The sequence below is a fragment of the Taudactylus pleione genome, unplaced genomic scaffold (genome assembly GCF_031769625.1).
Source record: "Taudactylus pleione unplaced genomic scaffold, aTauple2 ptg000609l, whole genome shotgun sequence".
In the NCBI taxonomy this organism is placed as follows: domain Eukaryota; kingdom Metazoa; phylum Chordata; class Amphibia; order Anura; family Myobatrachidae; genus Taudactylus; species Taudactylus pleione.
The window spans coordinates 6281971-6303129 of record NW_028285011.1 but is presented as its reverse complement, the minus strand read 5'-3'; the positions used below and the strand labels follow the sequence as shown (position 1 = coordinate 6303129).

Genomic DNA, 21159 nt, shown 5'->3' with positions numbered 1-21159 from the left:
CCCGTAGCGTCGACACCATGGGTGGAGCCACAGGGAAGCACGTCAGGTGATTGCCGCAGCCTCTACAGCAAATCACCTGATGTGGTTCCCACCACAGCGTCTATGGCACGGTGGAGCAAGTGACTCCCGTCCAGCCCTGCCAGTATCTTTTCCTCCTTTACTGCACTTACCTCCTTCAAGCTGGTACTTCACAGTGAAATTTACTAAACTTTATTTACAAATTACAACACTATCACTGAAATAATGAAATGCATTGTTGTTTTCTATAAAACAGTTTTTTAATTTTCATTAAATGACCTTCAATTGTTCAGTTATAAGCCAGATTTTTTTTTCTACAATTTTAGTAACTCTTCAGGTGGTTTCATTTTTCTCAAGAAGCTCACACCTCAGTTAAGGTTGGCGACCACTGCACTAGGGGATATCGCTCATGGAGCATATGGTCTAGTGCAGAGGTTCTCAAACTCAGTCCTCAGGACCCCACACAGGTCACATTTACCAGGTCACCCAGCAGGTGTACAGGTGTATTCATTACTCACTGACACATTAAAAGATCCACAGGTGGAGCTATTTATTTCACTTGTGATTGTGAGGAGACCTGGAAAACATGCACTGTTTAGGGTCCTGAGGACCAAGTTTGAGAACCTGTGGTCTAGAGGATATGTGGCTTTAGCGATTTTGATCAAGTTAATAGTTATGAAATCATAACCCTTAGTTGATAAGAATTTGCAAAGTTTATTTCATTTTTCTGCACAGTAGGTCATTATTTTTTTTCTATTTCAGGTTAATGCAGCAGTCTGTAGAATCTGTATGGAATATGGCATTTGACTTCATTCTTGACAATGTTCAGGTTGTTTTACAACAGACTTATGGAAGCACACTAAAAGTGGTCTAGTTGTGTGGCAGAGGAAACACTTGGCATCTTTTGGCTTAGCTGTACCATAAGTGCTTGTGAATTATTTGCAAATTGCATGATTTTAAATCTCCAATCATTTTAAAATTTAATTTTTTTTTGTATATTTTCTTTTACATAAAGTGCCAAATCTGTCAGTATTGCATGTAAATATTTGTGTTTCAAATTCTTTTATTGTAGCATAGACTATTTACAAAAAAATGTTTGTTTATAAGAGTTTTATGGATTTTTACAGTGAAGTGTTCACAGGTGTTTAATAAAGAAATAAATATAACTTGCGGTTTGGTCTTTCAGGTACTAGCATCCTGTCTTTTGCATATATAAATATAAACTCTGAAGGGAACACACTGGCAATATGATGTGTAGGGACATACTGTAGTTCTATAAAAAAAAAAAAAAAAAAAAAGGATCAATTGCTGTACTCCATAAAAAGTATACAGGAATACCCCTGCACTCGACAATAGAGCGAACGTATTAAAGTCAACCTGCTTACACAAGACAGGCATATAGAAAACAGAAGGATACAAATAAACTAATCACGTAGACACAAGTCATGATCTTTAAAACATGGATAAGAACACATGACCAAAAATGATTTCCCTCCCCCCATCCTGTATACCAAACTTAAGGCACACTTGAATCCGTAAACTAAAGCTCCCCGTAACTACCTAACCCAACAAAAAAATAGAGGGAAGCTATATCTGTGTACCGTAAGAACATTTTGCGTCCAGCCAGGATTAAAGGACAACGAAGGACCTCCCCTGAGCTTAGAGCAGCAAGGGAGACGGTAGTAAAGTATCTTATTGCTATCAAAAACAAGGAGAGGCCAGCATAGTTGAAATTACACTTCCTGGTGCAGACTTTAGCAACAGTGCACAGCTCAAAATAGCAGAGTGTGATCCATAGCATAGTCCGTGCAGCAGGATGATGTATAGCAAGTTGCACTACGATGTATCCCACAATTTGTCATGATGTAAAATAGCACCAGTCTCTCCCACAGAGCCTGGAATGTCTCAGAACATGCGCACCGGGTGATGATGGTTCTATGAACTCATGCAGAGCTGCAGATATATGCTAACAGGTGCCGACAATAGACACCTGCAGCAGAAACGATGAGTATTCTTCAGTGCACTTCAGCCAGCATCAGCAGGCACAGTAATGTCACAGATGCCCCTGGAACTGAGCAGGAGTAGTACACATCCCGTTTCCCTGTCGCAGAAGAGCAGGATTCTTGAGTAGCAGTGGAAAACAAACCCACCAGCGGCACAGTCTGGAGTGATAGCTGCAGTCTGTTTGCAAGATTCCTCGTGGGCAGCAAGGAACAGAGCAGCGGACAAAGTGGTTATCAAAGAGAAAAAAAAAATGTATACTAGTGCGCAGTCCTAGCAGCCTATATAAGAAGAGTACACCTATAACTCCACAAATTACACTTGTAAAAATAAAAGAGAAACTCTAATGTTGTAGAATGGCGCCTAAGAATTTTACTACCCAAGGGAAGTAATGTTAGACATTCACCCTTTATTTTCCTCCCAATCTTGATTTTGGTTGATGTGGAAGTATATGTAAAACAAATGGAGTGCCAAAGCGCCACCATACTTGTGTAATGAAGTTAAAGTAAACTGTGTTTCATATATTGGGCGGTATTCAATAAGTTTCGAGTCGGCGAAAAAGATACGGCTGTCCGACTTTTCGCCTAAATCACGTGTTTTGGACACAAAAACTTATTGTGCGCGTCCCCGCTTTTCGCCCTATTCAATTACTAACCAGACAAAAACGGCAAAGGCAGAAAGTACTGTCAGAATAGGGGAGATCAGTATGTACCCCCCAAAAAGATGCTCTGTCATTGGGGAACAATGTAGAAGTGTTCCAATAGCCCTAATAAAACTATTTGGGGTACTGAAGTTATTAAAAATCCTTGTTATTAGCATCCTTTAAAAAGTGGTGAAGAATGGAATTAAGCAGTACTTTTTGGTGAAAAGAAGTACTCCAGTCAAATTTGGGGTACTTGAAAAATGGGTGCTAGCATATTTTCATGTCTCTCTAAAGTGAACTTTTAGAAAGCGTGAAAAACCACCCTCATACATGCACCTACAATCCTAAAAACACTTGGCCCCTCCTTACAGCACCCCAGGAAGTCTCTTTCACTAGTTTTTATGCCAACCTTGTACTTTTTAACCCACAAAATGAAAGTACTTTTTTGGGATTTTATAGACCAGTTGTCCTTTGGGGGGCTGTTCCCAACGGTTTTGAGTGGTTTCCCTACGTTTGTACCCCAAAATAAAAATGTAGCACTTCTTTTTCTCCTGCTATTCTTAGGCAAATCTTTTTCGCCTATTACATTGCACTGACTTTCCGCATAGGTGAAAACCGTCTGGAATTGAATTTGAAGATCAGTTCCGACCAGGCGAAAAGCCCCGATCTGTGATACTTCTCCGCAGCAAATGGCTTTTAGTTTCTAATTGAATACGGCCCATTGTGGTAACTTTCAAAAACACCTTATAATGTGTTCTCTGGGGAAGCTCCCAAACCAATGCACTCACAAGAAAAGGATGTTTACATTACTCATCATAAGTAATGGTGAAAAATTGGAATATCAGACACTATCACCGTAAATGGATATTTTCAGGGTTACCCCCTAAGCAATGCAAACAACAAATCAGTAGTTAAATGCAGGCATGTCAGGTGGGTTTTTGTTATTCTCCTGGAACCATATCCTCCCCTCCTCCTTTTTAAATGTGGCTCCCTTGAAACACTCCCATATGTTGCATGGAGCACGATAGCCAGAATTAAAGTTTTACAATTCTTTTATTTCCATCCAAATATATACATAAAACAATAAAATTGTAGGATTCCTACAGAGATTTTTAGGAGAATCACAAGATGGTAAGTAGAAACGTGGCCCCATTCTTAGTATTCTCTTTCTCCCCTGGCAGGATCTCCTTCCCTTCCAATGCTTGGCTGCCCCCACCGACACATTTCAATCCAAATGGATCTTTGTCAAGGTATGGGGCAGTCCAAGTAATTACACAATATATACTTAAATGATTAACTTAACCGGGTTCAGGTGTCCATATCATAATTAACCCAGCCCCCACCGTGCATATACAAAAACGTCCACAACTTGTATCTATATACACACATTGCTAATGCAGTCTCCGTCCCTTCCCGAAATTCTGGTCATAATATATATCTGACTAATTTACTGTTCTTCACACATTAAAATGTACATTAGCAAACTGGAGAACACTATAAACAGATAAAGTGCGTATCACTGATGGAACCGTTAATGACTCATTCACAGAGAAAAAGGGCAGACTAGATGGGCCAAGAGGTTCTTCTCTGCCGTCAAATTCTGTGTTTCTATATATAGTATTTAGAAAAGAAGGCACTCAAAAGGGACTTTAAAATAATACTTCTTATGGAAAATACATTTTGGCCCAGGACATTGTCATAGTTAGAGAGGTTAAGGAACTGAATTCCTGCTGAAAAATGCATCTGATATGGTAGAGCCAGTGCTAACTGTACAAAATGCTTAATTACTTGAAATAGTTATTGAATACCATTACCCACATTCAGTAAAATGGGTATTTAACATGCTTCCATCCAACTGCTATGGAACTGCACATCCTAGCATGCCCTGCCAGAGTTTTAGCATGTCCTAATAGCAAAACTGGCAGGGCATGCTGGGATATGTAGTTCCATAGCAGCTGGAGGGCAGCATGTTAATACCCCTGGAGTAGGAGAAATCTTTCAACTAATGCATGCAAGATCTTTGGAAGCGTGAAAGGGAATGTACATTTCTCACATTAGGCTTCTATATAGGACCAACAAGTCTTTTTCCCTGCCTAAATCCCCCACACACAAACTCCAGGGTCAATTTTGTCAGAAGCTACTTAACCTTCAAATACAATTCTGGTCTAGGTGAAGTGGCCATAACAGAAACTTCCTCTTACGTCCTATCTGGGGGGCATGGCCGACTGTTCTTTTCTCTTATTTCTACTTATAACTGCTCTGTGCCGGTTTAGCCCTCTCAGGGAGCTCAGTGCGCCAGCAGAGCGGGGTTCACAGTGTAGTTCCTTTAGGCTGCAGCCTGTGTGAACCTGTATCTCAACATAAAAAATAGCTAACTGTCTACAATGTCTCCCAGAAGGACTCAGAGGAATTTATTTTCTGGCAAGTGCAAAAAAGGAGACATGTTGCTTTCTTCGACTCAATATGGGGCACAGGGATGACACTGGGTATAGCCTGGAGAGGAGATTCTGGGCATCAAATATGTAATAGAAAAACACCCAAAAGCCCAGGCTCCTCTACTCTATACCCCACCCCCAGACACTGGAGCTCAGATTAGTTTGCCTCACTCCTGCTGTGGGCTTGCAGAGGAGAAGGAGGAAGTCCAGCGCACACACAGAACCATACAACCATGGAAAAGTACAGACAGGTCACCAAGGAAGCACGCCGGCAGTCAGGTGCCTCAGGATAGGCGCCCTGTGCCCTAAGTCTCCTTTTCTTCTAACTCCATTAGGGGGCACAGATATGACACTGGCACATCCCAAAGCTGTCCCCTATGAGTGGGAATGCTCCTGAACACAGACCACCCGAAGGCGGCGTCTGAGGATGCAAAAGCGGATGAAAGTATAAGCAGACTACCATCTCGCAGCCTTACAGAGTTGTTCTGCAGAAGCCCCAAAGCACACTGCCCAAGAAGTCCCCAGTGACCTGGTGAAATGGGCAGTCACCATGTCATGGGTAGGAATGTTCGATAGTGAGTAAGCCCGGTGAAAGGTGTAGCTGAGTTAGCGGGCTAAGGTCTGCTTATTAGCGGCCAGCCCCTCTTATGAACATCATATAAAACGAACAGAGAATCCAACTTTCAAATATCTCTGATCCTCTTGACATAAAGCCAGAGAGCCCTTACCACATCCAAGGAAGCTTCTGGCGGAGAAGAATCTGAACTCTGGAAAGCAGGTACCACAATTTCCTGAATTATGTTGAAGCACAACTCCACCTTGGGAAGGTAACCCAGGAGTCCGCAGCACAGCCATGTCCAAATGGAAATTAAGGAATGGGGAGCGACACTATAGGGCGCTCAAATCAGACACCATCCGGGCTGACGCGATGGCTAGAAGAAAAACAGTTTTCCATGTGAGCCAGTGCAAATCAGCAGTCTGTAACAGCTCAAAGGGAACCAACTGGAGAACTCCAAGAACCAGAGACAGTTCCCAAGAAGCAAACGGCGGCTTAACATGCAGAACTCCCTGGAAAAAAGGGTGCACGTCTGGGAGCATAGCTATCTGCTTTCAGAAGAGAATGGACAAAGCCAAAACCTGGACCTTAAGGACGAGAGCCAGAGGCCTAAATGCAAACCTGTCTGCAGAAAGGAAAAAAGATATGGGATAGGCAAAAAGACCTGGGGTTAAAACCCCTAAGCCATACACCAAGAAAAATAGGTAAGCCAAACCTGGTGATATACAGTCAGGTGCATAAATATTGGGACATTGACAGAATTGTCATATTTTGGCCTCTAGTCACCACCACAATGGCTTTGAAATGAAACAAACAAGATGTGATTTACCTGCAGACTTTCAGATTTAATTTGAGGGTAATTACATCCAAATCAGGTGAACGGTGTAGGAATTACAACGGTTTCTATATGTGCCTTCCACTTTTTAAGGGGCCAAAAGTAATGGGACTATCAACTCAAAAGCTATTTCATGGACAGGTGTGGGCTATTCCCTCGTTATTTCATTATCAATTAAGCAGGTAAAAGGTCTGGAGTTGATTCTAGGTGTGACATTTGCATTTGGAATCAGTTGCTGTCGACTCTCAATATGAGATCCAAAGAGCTGTCACTATCAGTGAAGCAAGCCATCATTAGGCTGAAAAATCAAAACAAACCCATCAGAGATAGCAAAAACATTAGGTGTGGCCAAATCAACTGGTTGGAACATTCTTAAAAAGAAAGAACGCACCGGAGAGCTCAGCAACACCGAAAGACCACGGAAAACAACTGTGGTGGATGACAGAAGAATTATTTCCCTGGTGAAGAAAAACCCCTTCACAACAGTTGGCCAAATCAAGAACACTCTCCAGGAGGTAGGTGTATATGTGTCAAAGTCAACAATCAAGAGAAGACTTCACAAGAGTGAATATAGAAGGTTCACCACAAGATGTAAACAATTGGTGAGCCTAAAAAACAGGAAGACCAGATTAGAGTTTGCCAAACAACATCTAAAAAAGCCATTACAGTTCTGGAACAACATCCTATGGACAGATGAGACAAAAATCAACTTGTACCAGAGTGATGGGAAGAGAATGAAAGGAACTGCTCATGATCCAAACATACCACCTCATCAGTGAAGCATGGTGGTGGTAGTGTCATGGCGTGGGCATGTAGGGCTGCCAATGGAACTGGTTCCCTTGTATTTATTGATGATGTGACTGCTGACAAAAGCAGCAGAATGAATTCTGAAGTGTTTCGGGCAATATTATATGCTCATATTCAGTCAAATGCTTCAGAACTCATTGGACGGCGCTTCTCAGTGCAGATGGACAATGACCCGAAGCATACTGCAAAAGCAACCAAAGAGTTTTTTAAGGCTAGAAAGTGGAATGCTATGCAATGGAAAAGTCAATCCCCTGACCTGAATCTGATTGAGCATGCATTTCACTTGCTGAAGACAAAACTGAAGGGAAAATGCCCCAAGAACAAGCAGGAACTGAAGACATTTGCAGTAGAGGCCTGGCAGAGCATCACCAGGGATGAAACCCAGCGTCTGGTGATGTCTATGCGTTCCAGACTTCAGGCTGTAATTGCCTGCAAAGGATTTGCAACAAAGTATTAAAAAGTGAAAGTTAAATTTAGGATGGTTTAGTTTGTCCCATTACTTTTGGCCCCTTAAAAAGTGGGAGGCACATATAGAAACCATTGTAATTCCTACACCGTTCACCTGATTTGGATGTAATTACCCTCAAATTAAATCTGAAAGTCTGCAGTTAAAGCACATCTTGTTTGTTTCATTTCAAAGCCATTGTGGTGGTGAATAGAGGCCAAAATATGAAAATTCTGTCAATGTCCCAATATTTATGCACCTGACTGTATATATATATATACATGTCAAAGAAGGCTTCCTAGCCTGCAGCACGGTCAGACAACCCTCCTGGAGAATCCTTTTGCCCTTAGGACGGATGTCTCGAGCCACCCGTCAAAGCGAGATGGGTCAGATCCGGATGGAAACATGGACCCCTAGACAGAAGATCCCGCCGCAGAGAAAGACGCAGTGGTGCGTCTATGGAGAGGCCCAGCAGATGTCAGTACCACATGCGCAGATGCTAATCAGAGATGCTAATCCGGCGCCACCAGGATCAACTTGCCTCCCTCCAGCTTGAACTTGCGCTGAGCCTGAGGAATCATTGAGACCAGAGGAAAATTGTAAAACAGAGGGAAGTTCCAAGGAACCGCCAGTGCATCTACCAGGAGAGCTTCTGGATCCCTGGTGCAGGAGCAGTATTGTCAGTAGCTGGTAATTGTGACAAGATGCCATCGGGTCTATGTCTGGCAGACATCAAAGGCGGACTAGAAGTTGGAAAATGCCTGGATGCAGCGCACACTCGCCTGCATGAACATCCTGACGACTTAGGAAGTCGGCTTCCCAATTCTGAACTCCCGAGATGAAGACGGCGGACAGTGCTGAAAGATGTTGCTCCACCAAACGAAGAATTCGGCTGACTTCCTGCTTGGCTCCTTGACTGCGAGTCTCCCTGGTGGTTTACGTAGGCCACCGTGGTTGCATTATCCGACTAACTTCACCGGACGTCCCTGAAGGAGAGCCCTGTGTCAGGCACAACATCTATATACGGCATCAAATTCCAGGATGTTGATGGAAAACTGGGTCTCCTGACACGTCCAACGACCCTGAAAAGTTAGGGGACAGGTTACTACCCCCCACCCCCAAAGGCTTTCATGAGTGGTGAGTAAGACCCAGTACTGGATCCAAAAGGGGCAGCCCTTGTCCAGATGTGAGCGCTGGAGCCACCACAGTAGGGAGAGACGTAACTCGTGGGGAAGAATGAGAGTCTGTGCCTTGAGGTTCAGGTGAGACTTGATCAATCACCCCTCGAAAAGCTGGGAGTGGCACTGACCTTACTCCACCATGTTGAACGTTGAGACCAAAGACCCCAGAATCTGTATGCACGAGTGTATGGACACCAGACGCTGGCTTAGAAAGGTGCGCATTCTGGCTTGTAAGGTCAAGATCTTATCCAGAGGGAGGAAGAATCTCTGAGCTCTAGAATCCAACAAGGCGCCTAAGTGGAGCATCTCCTGGAACGGAGTTAGCGTGGATTTCCGCCAATTGATTATCTTTACGTGTGACTGTAGAAGCTCCACTGCCATATGGATGTGATCTATGAGAACTGTTGGAGACTGGGCCCGAAGAAGCAAGTCATCCAGGTAGGGTAAGATTTTGATGCCCCTGCGGAAAATATGTGCTGCCATGACCTTCGTGAACACACAAGGGTCCGCAGACAGACCAAAGATGTCATATGTATTTATGAAAGAGTAACGTCTGAAACTGATAATGGCTGGTTTATACTGCAAACCTGAGGATGTGTGGACAATTGGTTTGCATAAGGATATGCAAATAGGCATCCTGGTTATCCAATGATGCCATAAAGACGCCTGGGTTCCAAGGCAGGAATGATAGACTGTAGGGACTCAGGGCTGTATTCAGAGGTGGCCGTACGGTCTATGGCCGCCTCGATGTTTGTCAAGTGCGCATGCGCACGAGGTAGCCGGCTCCTTCGTGCGCATGCGTGAGTCCTGCTATGACCGACAGCGCTGGTCGTAGCTGGTCTCTTTCCAAAGGGGGCGAGCTGTCGATGTTGATTGACAGCTCGCCCCATTTGGAAGGCGGGCCGGGGGGGTGGCAGCCCAAACGGAGGCGTTCCCATGGGAATGCCTGCCGTTTGGGGGAGGCCCCACTGACATCACTAGTGATGTCAGTGGAGAGCTTCCGGCTCTGACAGAGCCAGAAGCTCTCCGGGGCTTACGACAAGTGAGACCCTACCCTAGGGTCTCGTCGTAAGCCCCGATGGTCGCGATGGTCATTGACCATCGCGACCATCACCCTAGCGGTCGTTAGAGCTGTGGGTGTAAACCCACAGCCTAATGACCGAAACAGAGGCGGCCGGTCAGGATGCAAGCGGCCGCCCGGTTTCTGAGCGACCGCTTGCATCCTCCGACTGCCTCTGAATGAGGCCCTCAATGTGGAATTTTGGAATCCGGAAGAACTACTGTATCAGAAATAGATAAGCTAAACCTCTCTGGGATGGGGGAACAGGGATGACGACCACTGAGGCCATGAGAGAGCAAATACTCGAGTGGTTCTGCCTTTCCTGGTTGTGTGGAAAAGCCGGTAGAAAAGATCCGGGAAAGAAGATGCTGCTGAAATGTAAGAGAGTAGCCCTGAGACATGCGTCTGTCATGGTCTGCATCCAAACTGCTGAAAAGCAAAAAAGCAGGCCTCTCACCCTGAGGTACCCTGTGAGGATGTCCGCCCCATCATGCGTTAGGCTTGTCTGCTGGCTTGGCAGCTGGATGTCTAGTAGACCAGGGTTGCTTACCTCTGGGTTTGGAGCTTTTGGGGACCGAACCCTGGCTTCTGGGACGAAAGGTACGAGATACTTAAGCCCTAGGTCTGGGAGTGGCAACAGATGATAAGAAAGCAGACTTAGATGCTGCTAGAGTAGCCACTTCCAAAGCCTTCTTGGATTCTGTGTCGGCCTTCCAGGTGAGCAACCAGAGCGCTTTTCTAGCAAGAATTGCAAAAGCGGATACCGTAAAAGTCAAAATCCCTGAATCTATGGCCGCTTCAGAAAGATAGGAAGTTGCCTCTCTAACATGCGCAACCAGGGACACCAGGTCACCTCTGTGCGTATCTTAGGTGAGCTCATCCTCTAAAGCGTCTGCCCAGCAGCCAACAGCTTTAGCCTCTCAAGCTGATACAAGGGGCTGTACAAGCCAGACCACCTGCATTAACATAAATGGACTTTAAGAAATTTTCTAGTTTCCTATCCATAGAATCTTTAAGAGATGCTGTGTTAGGTATAGGAAGGAGGGACTACCTAATAAGACGAGTAATATGGGTGTCCATACACTGCTGGGAGAGGGTAAAAGGTAGCATTGCGCTTAAAAACTTGATAGCGCCTACTAGGGTGAATCCACACCTCCACTAGGAGGTCTTCAAGTTGTGCTGAAGACAGAAATTCCGTAACAGTCTTCTCCTGCCTCTTAAATACAGGTGCTTTGGATCTGGCAGGCAGCCCCGACTCCTTCACAGGGAGAATGGACTTTACTGCTCTGTTAAGAGCCTCTACGTCTACTGGGAACATAGCCACCTCTGGGACGGAAAATTTCTCAATGTCAGAGATAATGGAGGCACTGGCTTCGCCATCTGAAGACACTTCTGAGTCTGAACCACTCCAGATAAAGGAGTGGAGCTTTCGCATGTAGCAGACCTGCGTCTGGAAGCCCTATCCTTATCTAGCATCTGCTGAAAGGACGTGGACACCTGAGCAAACCCCTGGAGTGCAGAAGATTGCATCCAGGGTGGCTCCGCCATGGGAAGTTGTGGCAGGGACAGGGGGCCACTGGAACTTCCATCTGGTCTACAAACTGCAACATTACCTGCATTAGCCTGGACTCAATGGGTGATGTCACTTGTTGCAACTGACACACAGGCCATTACGCTCTGGATCCTGAAGAGAAATTACATTTAACACACTTATTAAATGTGCACAACACTGTAGTGTCGTCTTATTTCTGGACATCCAGAGTCACAGAAGTTCCCACACACCAAAATAAGGATGTGTGTTAAGCAAAAAGGGTCTTTTTAACAATGTTCATATACTGTATAATCATAATAAATGTACTGGGAGTTGTAGTCACCCCTGCAAGGTATGTTCCCTAGGTGACCCGTAACCACAGCAGGTACATACAGACAGACCACTCAATGCAAGAAATGTGGGCTATTGGTGCTCAACAAGCCTGCCAATATAGCAGGAAGGAAGCAGCTGCTGGGAGCAGGCTATGAGAGGAGACTTGAGCCCAGATTCCCACTCCAATGCCGAGAGGGGCTATGAGGGAAAATGGACAGTCAGCGTTGAGGAGGAAGAGGAGAGAAGGGAGTATTTTGCCTGGGGCTTGCTGGACGAGGAGAGCCAATAGGGAGCACCTGCCTCCCCCGTTTTGCTGAACCCCAGGGAACATGGCCATTGCTGCTAATAAGCTGCACCCTGCTCCATAACCCATACCTGGTGGTCTAGTGGGAAGCGCTGGTGAGTGGGAGCACCCAACTGCCAGTACCACCGGAGGCCTTACCTGTTCTCCACTGAGCACCGGCTGCAGCTCCGGTGGTCTGGAGTCCGCATCAGAAATCACTGACCCAGTCGCGAGTGTAGTGGCCACCGGCGCTGGGGTGGCAGTGTGGGTATATTTTAGGTCGTCTTAGACTGCCCCCCCCCCTCCCTAAAAATGGTGCCCAGCTCCTGCCTGCACCAAACTGAAACTGAGGTCCAGGGGCTGGGGGAGAGCTATAGAGAGGAGCCTGGGCTTGTGGGTAATTTTAATTAACTATTTGGTTCCCAGACTCTCCTCTCCAGGCTATACTCAGTGTCATCCCTGTGCCCCCTAGTGGAGGAAGAAGAAATGATTTTTGTTATCAGCACGAACAATAAAATACAGCCAGATCTGGGTGTATCTAGCAAATAAAAGCATGGGGAATTTGATCATTTAAGATTGTAGCCTGTCGTCAAGGGATAAAAAGAAGAAAATTCTACTGCGCTCTAATATTACTGTAGGGACATAGGGACAATACAAACCACGTGATTAATCAATAATTTAATTACCTATAACAAACACAATGGCGGTATTATACACCATAAATAAGTGGATACAACAATGGACTCCACTAATGAATTATTTTACATATAAATAAAAGCATGAATATATAAACAAACATAAAATTCACAGGAAAGGAAACAGATAGAGGAGTTGATCAGGCTCCAATAATAAGTCCCCAATAGCACCTGTGGAAAATCAATACCAATTAGATAACTGGAGAACCTAATTTGTTATAAACATCAATATATAACTGGAAATCCAGAATATTGCACTAAAAAGCCTAATATATGATAGGCAGCTCTCCCTGTTAGTGAGTGGGCTTAGATGCTGTGAGCCAGTCACTGTGAAGATTCCAACAAATGTATCAAAGTCACGTATGGTGTAATCAGCTATAATGTGAAGCTGATAATACAGTCTGATACTCTGTATTTAAATAAAAGAAGCTGATTCTTTATAATATGTTTCACAACACAAGATGTAATATTGTAGGTGAAAAATGGCAAAGCCGGTGGTATACCTGTAAAATGAGGCGGCACAGTCTCTGTCAGAAAAATGAACCTTATGCGGCTCAGCGAGGTGGGCCAACAGCTGACATCCAGCAATATAGTGTATCAGGGCAGTGTTCCTCTCTGGTCGGCGTTTATACTCTGTCTGAGGACCAGATAGACTGGGAACGTTGACCAACGATTAGGCTGGTGTCTCCTCTTTTTAGAAGCAGCAGTGGAAGCTGTTAGCAGAGACGCCGGCTGATGGTAAATGAGTGTAGACTCCCGTCTGTTGAAGCCAGCGGTGGGAAATGACAGCGTGGTCGTCGACTGGCGGTGAAGGATACTACCTCCCGTCTCCTCTGTCAGAGCAAACGGTAGAAGACGCTGGTAAAGACGTTGGCTGACGGCAAAAGGATATGACCTCCCGTCTGTTAGAGCCAGCAGTAGACACTGACAGCGGAGCCGCCGGACGGCGGTAAAGGATAATACCTCCCGTCTGTTAGGACCAATAGTGTAGGCTGTTAATAATAAGGATCCAATGTCCACATGCAATCTGTGACAGCGTCAGCCCAGGAACTAGAATAAAAAAGGAGTAACAGGACGGCTTGCAATGATCAGCAGCAGGTGGTCTTAAATAGGGAGATGCTCCAGCAACTGGTATGGAGAGCAGCAACGCGTTTCGGATACTCCTGTATCCTTTTTCAAGCTGAAATGCTCTCCTATGTTCAGTCAATCATATATGTAGTATCCAGGTGGAAGCCATTGGATAATAGGGTAATTGTTCTTAACCCATAACAGTTTGTTCCAGCAAAAATATATATATTTTGTTTTTAAACAAGAGGAAATATCTTTAGCACCGTAGCACCAATAAGTTCCATATATACTACATAGCTCACATCCATATTAATATCAAATAAATATTAACAATAAATTAATTAAGGATCACACATATATATATATATATATATATATATATATATATATACACACACACATAATACATGCGGTGCATGCATACACACATGATAAACATATGTATTTATGAACGCACACACATGCACACATATACCCGTGTCAAAGGTTGTAATCCCAATGTCCCAACAGAAAACATGACCGAGTAATATAGATCAATAATGAACAAATATTCAATCAATAAGTAAATACCAATGATAATACATACTAAGAACACCACACTATATGAGGTGAATTAATTTTGTATCATCTACAGAATAAATAAATTTATAAAGAGAAGACAACAAGAGATAATTTAGAGAATATTTAATAGACTAATTAGTTCATTAAATAAGAACTAGAAGTAATAAATATTATGTGTAAACAAATATCTCTCACCAAAAAAATAGATGGAAATGAAACTAGGACAAATACCAAAAAACAAAGGGTGTTATTGGAATAATAACTATTTTGTATAGTAATATATAATCAATTTACAACAAATATATTACACTCATTCACATATGTGTGTATATATATATATATATATATATATATACACATATACACACACACACATACATAAACATACACGTGTACACACACAGAAGTGGTGCTACCTACACATACCTATATATACACACTTGAATACCCCACTGTAGAAATGTGGGACCCTAAAAACTACATTATTTATTTTATTTTATAATAACGATGCAGTGCATATACACACATACATCATAGAGTGATGTTATGATCACGCATAATTGCGGCAATTGCAATAACCCATTAACATCATAGTATATATAAATGTGGGCATATAAAACTGAGTGGAGCAAAAAGGGGGGGAAAGGGGAAGGGAGAGAATAAGAGCATAAAAAAAAGAAAAAGAAAAACCACAGTAAGTCAGATACAAAAGTATCCCAGAAGACCGGTAAGCTAATAAATTGGGGTGTATAGTGACCTGTCCACTGACCGCACAGTACATATGGACCGGCGACACCACACCCCAATCGATAACCTAATCATAAAACTCCAGTGCTTCATTCAGACCATCTGGGGATAATGATTGGAGTCTGAAAATCCATTTGGATTCAGCGTCACATAAAGTTTGTATTCATCACCCCCTCTTGCAGTTTTCTTAATTAGCTCAACCCCCATGACTCTGAGACAGTCAGGATTATTTTGGTGCATCTCAGTAAAGTGTCTAGAGACACTCATGTGTCTCTTTGCCTTTTAGAATGTTCAATCTATGTTCACAGAACCGTTCTTTCAGGGTATGTGTTGTACGACCCACATATTGAAGAGGACAATTACAATTTAAAACATATATGACATAAACCGACTCACAACCAATAAAGGAATTAATATCAAAAATAGCACCTGTCTTAACGGATAATACTTGTTTACTTTTGTTGAGACAATATGTCTGCAAGTTAGACATCTCGTATGATTGCAAGTGTAACATCCGTGTGGTTTCCTGGGTAACCAAGAATCCGCTTTCCCATATGTAGTCATATTGCTGTTAAAGCTACTTGGGGCTAAAAAGCTTTTCAGGTTTGTTTGTTTTTTAAACTATGCTAGGCTTAGGTGCAATGATATTAGACAATATTGGATCAAAATGTAGAGTTTTATAGTTTCACTTAAATATAGAACTAATACGTCTAGATTTGTTATTAAATTGTGAGACAAATAGTAAAGTAGTATCTTTTTTTTGTATTAGCTTTAATTTCTCTTGAACTATTTGTAAATTCAATTGTTTTTTCTTTTTGGTTCTCGTCATTATTAGTCGGATTGTTTATATGAAGATCCGTACTCTGTGTAAGTTTATTTTTATGAATTGTTTAGGAATGGGTTTTTGCACCCTCTATCAATCCCAGGGGGTAACCCCTATCTAGGAAATTTTTTTTTAGTTTATTTGCATGTACTTCAAAATCAATATCTCTGGTACAATTGCGCCTTATCCTACCCTTTTGACTTTTTAGGGATATTTTGAACCCATGGGCAGTGATGACCACTAGTATAATACAGATAAGAGCTGCAGTCTACATTCTTCGTATAAAGAGCCGAGATAATCCTATCATCAACTACGGATAGTGTGATGTCCAAAAAATCAATCGACAAGTGACTAAAATGTGAAGTAAATTTAAAATTCATCGTGTTACTATTAAAAAAATCAGTGAAGTAGCTGAATCAAAATCTAAGTCATCTATGTAACGGCCATAGAACACCAGATTCTCGCTGGTCCATCCAATATATATAGATCTTCAAAAGCGCCCACATAAATATTGGCGAAGCTGGGAGCGAATCTGGTGCCCATGGCCGTTCTGTGAATTTGTAAGTAGTGGGTGGAGTCAAAAATAAAATTATTACGTGTCAAAATAAATCGTATACAATTCAACAGGAAGTCACGTTGCTCCTCAGAGGTATTAACATCATTAATCAATATCTTCTCAACCGCAGAAATTCCTGCCTCATGAGGAATGTTGGTATAAAGTGCCTGGACATCCAGGGTAAAAAAAACTATAACCCTGATACCAGGCAATAGTCTTTAATTTACCTAATAAATCGATAGTATCCTCTGAGCAGCAACGTGACCCTGCAAAAAGTGATCAACAAAACAAGACAAATTGGAAGTGAGTGAATCAATACCGGAAATAATAGCCCAGGTGGTGTAACTAAAGATTTGTGAATTTCGGGTAAATAAAAAACCGGTGAGATAGGGTGATGCACAAATAAAAAGTGAAATTCCTCCTTGTTGATGATATTTCTATCTCGTGCACTTTCTAGTAGTAACTTAAGCTCCTTCTGATACGACAATGTTGGGTCACTACCCAAAGTTTGATAGAAGGATGCATCCTGGAGCTGTCTCAGAGCCTCCTTAACATAATCCTGCTTATTCAGGATGACGACTCCACCGCCCTTATCAGCCGATTTAATCACGATTGAGTCGTCATCCTGAAGAGTCCTGAGAGCCGTCCTCTCTCCATAGGACAAATTTCTCTTCCCCGGAGCTTTTTTAGGGTTTGAGTTACACATCTGGAATTCTTTTAATGTATTTTTGTAAAACAGCTGAATGTTTGAACTTTTATGATTGAGAGGAAACAAAATTAATTTTTTCTTAAACTTGTTTCTATCTGAATCCACATGTGGACCTTTAGTATCATAAATTTTAATCTCCTGTTCACTAGTTTCACCTTCTACTTGTAATGCCTCCAACATAGAGAGGTATTCCAAGTCATCTACATCTAGGATTATTGGGTCATCACACACTTCCAGTCTATCTTTTTTGGTTTTGGAGTAGAAGTATCGTTGTCTACATAGTGACCTTACATAGCGATTAAGCTCTGAAAAAAGGGTAAAAAGATTGGGATTTGCACTAGGGGCAAAATTTAGACCCTTAGAGAGAAGCTGTATTTCAGATTTATTTAGGGATCTGACAGATTAAAAACACCTGATCTACCTAGTGGAACCTTGGGAGTCTGAGATCTCCTTCTACCCAATCCTCTCTTTCCCCTATATCTCTTGTTCTTTTTGGTGTTCTCACCTGGAGGGGTAAATACAGGTTGTGATATGACGATATCCTCCAGTCTCTCTCTTGGTTGAGAAAATCCCGTTTTTTTTTGTGGCTGATTGTTTTTAGGAGAGAAGTTATAATTTCTTTCATTTCTGACCAAATGTGTATCAAAAGGTGATTCAGGGACATTCTCTCTCTCATTTTCCCTATTTTGTTCCACTAATACATGTGGTGATTTTACCCTCTGATAATAAGTGGATCGTGGTCGGGAAAGGGGTCTCCTGGGGTTTTGTTTGTCCTGTATATAGGAATCTTTATCATCTCTTAGCAATTTTCTTTTTTTCTTTATTACTAGTTCCCTTTCAAAACTAGAAACTTTTTTACCCAATTCAGACTCGCGTCTTTTGAATTCTGGGTCATCTTTAAAAACCAAGAGTTCTTTCTGAACCTGTTCTATTTCTCCATTTAACTTCTCCATTTTCCTTTTTCTATAACCAACTAAAGCTTTTAATAGAGAAATAGAACAGCATTTTAAAGCCACTTCCCAATCCTTAATTATTTGATGTAATAAACTACACTTGATTTTTTTATAGATAGGTGTTTATTTATCAGTAAACCTTTTGGAATCCTATCAAGTTCAATATATTTAGACAAGAAAATACTGTCTAGCCAATGTCTGCTCTCGGCTAGCAACAATGTTTCAAGTTCAAGAAAACCTTGATTCAAATCTGGCTCTACATCAATCATAACATTATCTGATTAGGCTTTGTTATATATTGATGTTTATAGCAAATTAGGTTATCCAGTTATCTAACTGGTATTGATTTTCCACAGGTGCTATTGGGGACTTATTATTGGAGCCTGATCAACTTCTATCTGTTTCCTTTCCTGTGAATTTTATGTTTTTTATGTTTCTGTTTATATATTCATGCTTTTATTTATATGTAAAATAATTCATTAGTGGAGTCCATTGTTGTATCCACTTATTTATGGTGTATAATACCGCCATTATGTTTGTTATAGGTAATTAAATTATTGATTAATCACATGGTTTGTATCGTCCCTACAGTAATATTAGAGCGCAGTATAATTTTCTTCTTTTTATTCATTTAGTGAGGTTGGCAATCACCTCTGTATTTACTGCTGCACTGATATTTGAGTCTCTGGCTGGTCAGCGCTTAGGTCTGTGTGTGTATGTGTTCAACATTGTCGTCAAGAGATCCCAAATTTCTGCAAATTCCTACACTAGCAGAAATGCCCAATACACCATTAAACTGCAGGTAAATGCGCTCACCTTTCAAGGTACAGAGGGTTAGAGACAAGGGCTGGCCAGAGCACCTGGAGGAAACCCACGCAAACATACAAACCTAACACAAAGTCCGGGATAGAATTACCTATGGACTCCAGTCCTAAGAGGTACTATGTCACCCAATTGGGGACTAGAAGCAAACAATTTTTTAGGTAGGTTCAATGCTGAACTAAGGATGGCTTTGTTGCCAGAACCATGATTATTCCCTTGACACAATACACATTAAGTAGATATTTATACCAATATCACACTTTTTCTAGCTTAGATCAATGGTTTAAGGAGCAATAAGAAAAAGCTTCCCGTGCAACTCACTGTAAAAAGCAGAGAAATAGGAATTATAAGGAGTCGTCTCTGTTTGGTCCCCTAAACTGCTCTCTAACCAACAGATGACAGACCATCCACATTGTTCCTCAATTAATTATTAAGTGCACTTTGATACATTATTTAAAAAAAATAAATAAAAAACACCACACGTTAGAATCCCTCTGTAAGCAAAGATAAGGCGCCACTCCATGGACTTCACAAAAAATCAAGTGTAGCTTATTCCATCAAATCAACATTTCAAGACTTAAACAGTCTTTTCATCAGGATAAATTGTACTGTATATCCTGATGAAAAGTAAGTATTGAAACATTGATTTGATGTAATAAACTACACTTGATTTTTTTATGAAGTCCGTGGAGTGACGTCTTATCTTTGCTTACGGAGGGGACCCAGTCCTCCTTTTCCCACTATGAGTGCCCATCCCCACGCTTTTTATATAGTGAGTGTGTGTTGATCAGTTACAAATATTGTTACAAACAAAGTAAACACTGTAGTAATAGATTCAGCTATGTACATAAAATAATGGCAAGACTAACAACAATGTACTGTACTGCCCATGTACTTTATTTCTGGCTCTGTATGATTACAGTGGAACTTGTTGGCAAGAACTGTACAAGCGCTGAAATGCTGCTGAAAGTACATTTTACATCACCATTTTACAGAAAGCAGAGAAATTGCTGATCATAAAAAACCCTCTGCAGCCACAAAGCAAAAGAAAGATGGATAAAGTACAGTGCTGGGAGCAGAGTGTCTGCATAAATAATGACCAATTGTCTTTACATCAAAAGATCCAGGTGTATAAGCTGCAGAAAATCAATGCTGCAACAACAATCTTACAAGTAAAAAATTGAAAGAAGCTGTAATAAAACATCAGGACAATTGTTTTCTTTTAAAACAGAAGCCAGTATCTGAGTGGTGTAGATAGAAGGTGGGCAGGCACATTGGAACTGTGGGGATGTGTAAAATTGAGCACTGTCAAACCAGTGTAAATTTCTTGGTTTCTCATGGAAAACAATTTAAACTATTATTTTTTTTTCTTCCAAACCACAGGTTCAGTTTCCGGTTTCTTCCGTTGCAACAACACTTTTTTTTTTTTTCTTACAAAGTTATAACTCATCCGCTGGCACCAGTTCCAGTATTGAAAAAGCATTAGATGATTTCAAACACTTTTTTCAGTTCAACTATAAGTTGCCAGTCTGTTTTCAGCATCTCGTCTCTAAACCAGTTTTTCAAGGCATCAATTGATTGCCGGTTGATCTAAAAGATGACAAACACAAGTGTTTTAAAGAAAGCAAACATGCTAAGCTCACCTTTCCATTCTGACAAATGATACAATTATTAACAAATAACCGCGTCAATTAAATGTTGTAGTTGGCGATCTTAATTTTCCAGAACAATCTACATAAACTACTTACCTTGCTTACAAGGTGGTCTGTAGCCTCAAAGTGTCTTCCAAACATCTTTGGGGACTCCCCAGGGATAGGTTCTATCTTTATGCAGACTTCTTGGCCCTTTTTTGCTGAATCTACAGTCTTGTGGTTGATTTCAATACTGGTAACTATTCCAATATCTACAAACTGAAAAGATGGCACAATATCACGTCATTGTAGACCTACACCATCTGCAGGTTATTAAAGACATGTGTACATGACAAAGTTATAAGAATGCCTAGCAATTCTTCCAGTGTTTGTAGAGCATGAACAGTGGTGGAGCTGGATATCTCTGGTAGTCTATATGCTGGAGTCTGAAGTCTTGTACCACATT

General features: G+C 41.8%; 2 protein-coding genes across 3 annotated transcripts in view; one reads left to right on the top strand and one right to left on the bottom strand.

Annotated features, from left to right (window-relative positions):
- The window catches only part of REV1 (REV1 DNA directed polymerase), a 148925-nt gene extending 147771 nt beyond the window's left edge, over positions 1–1154 (top strand). The window contains exon 23 of the mRNA XM_088454127.1: positions 781–1154. Coding sequence (XP_088310253.1) covers positions 781–892 — 112 coding nt within the window. The 3' untranslated portion in view covers positions 893–1154. The remainder of the gene's footprint in view (positions 1–780) is intronic.
- Positions 1155–19938: 18784 nt separating this feature from the next.
- Positions 19939–21159, bottom strand: part of EIF5B (eukaryotic translation initiation factor 5B) — a 60762-nt gene continuing 59541 nt past the window's right edge. For both annotated transcript variants that reach the window (XM_088454125.1, XM_088454126.1), the window contains 2 exons: positions 20811–20972; positions 19939–20652 (listed from right to left, as the gene is read on the bottom strand). In XM_088454125.1, coding sequence (XP_088310251.1) covers positions 20545–20652; positions 20811–20972 — 270 coding nt within the window. In that variant the 3' untranslated portion in view covers positions 19939–20544. The remainder of the gene's footprint in view (positions 20653–20810; positions 20973–21159) is intronic.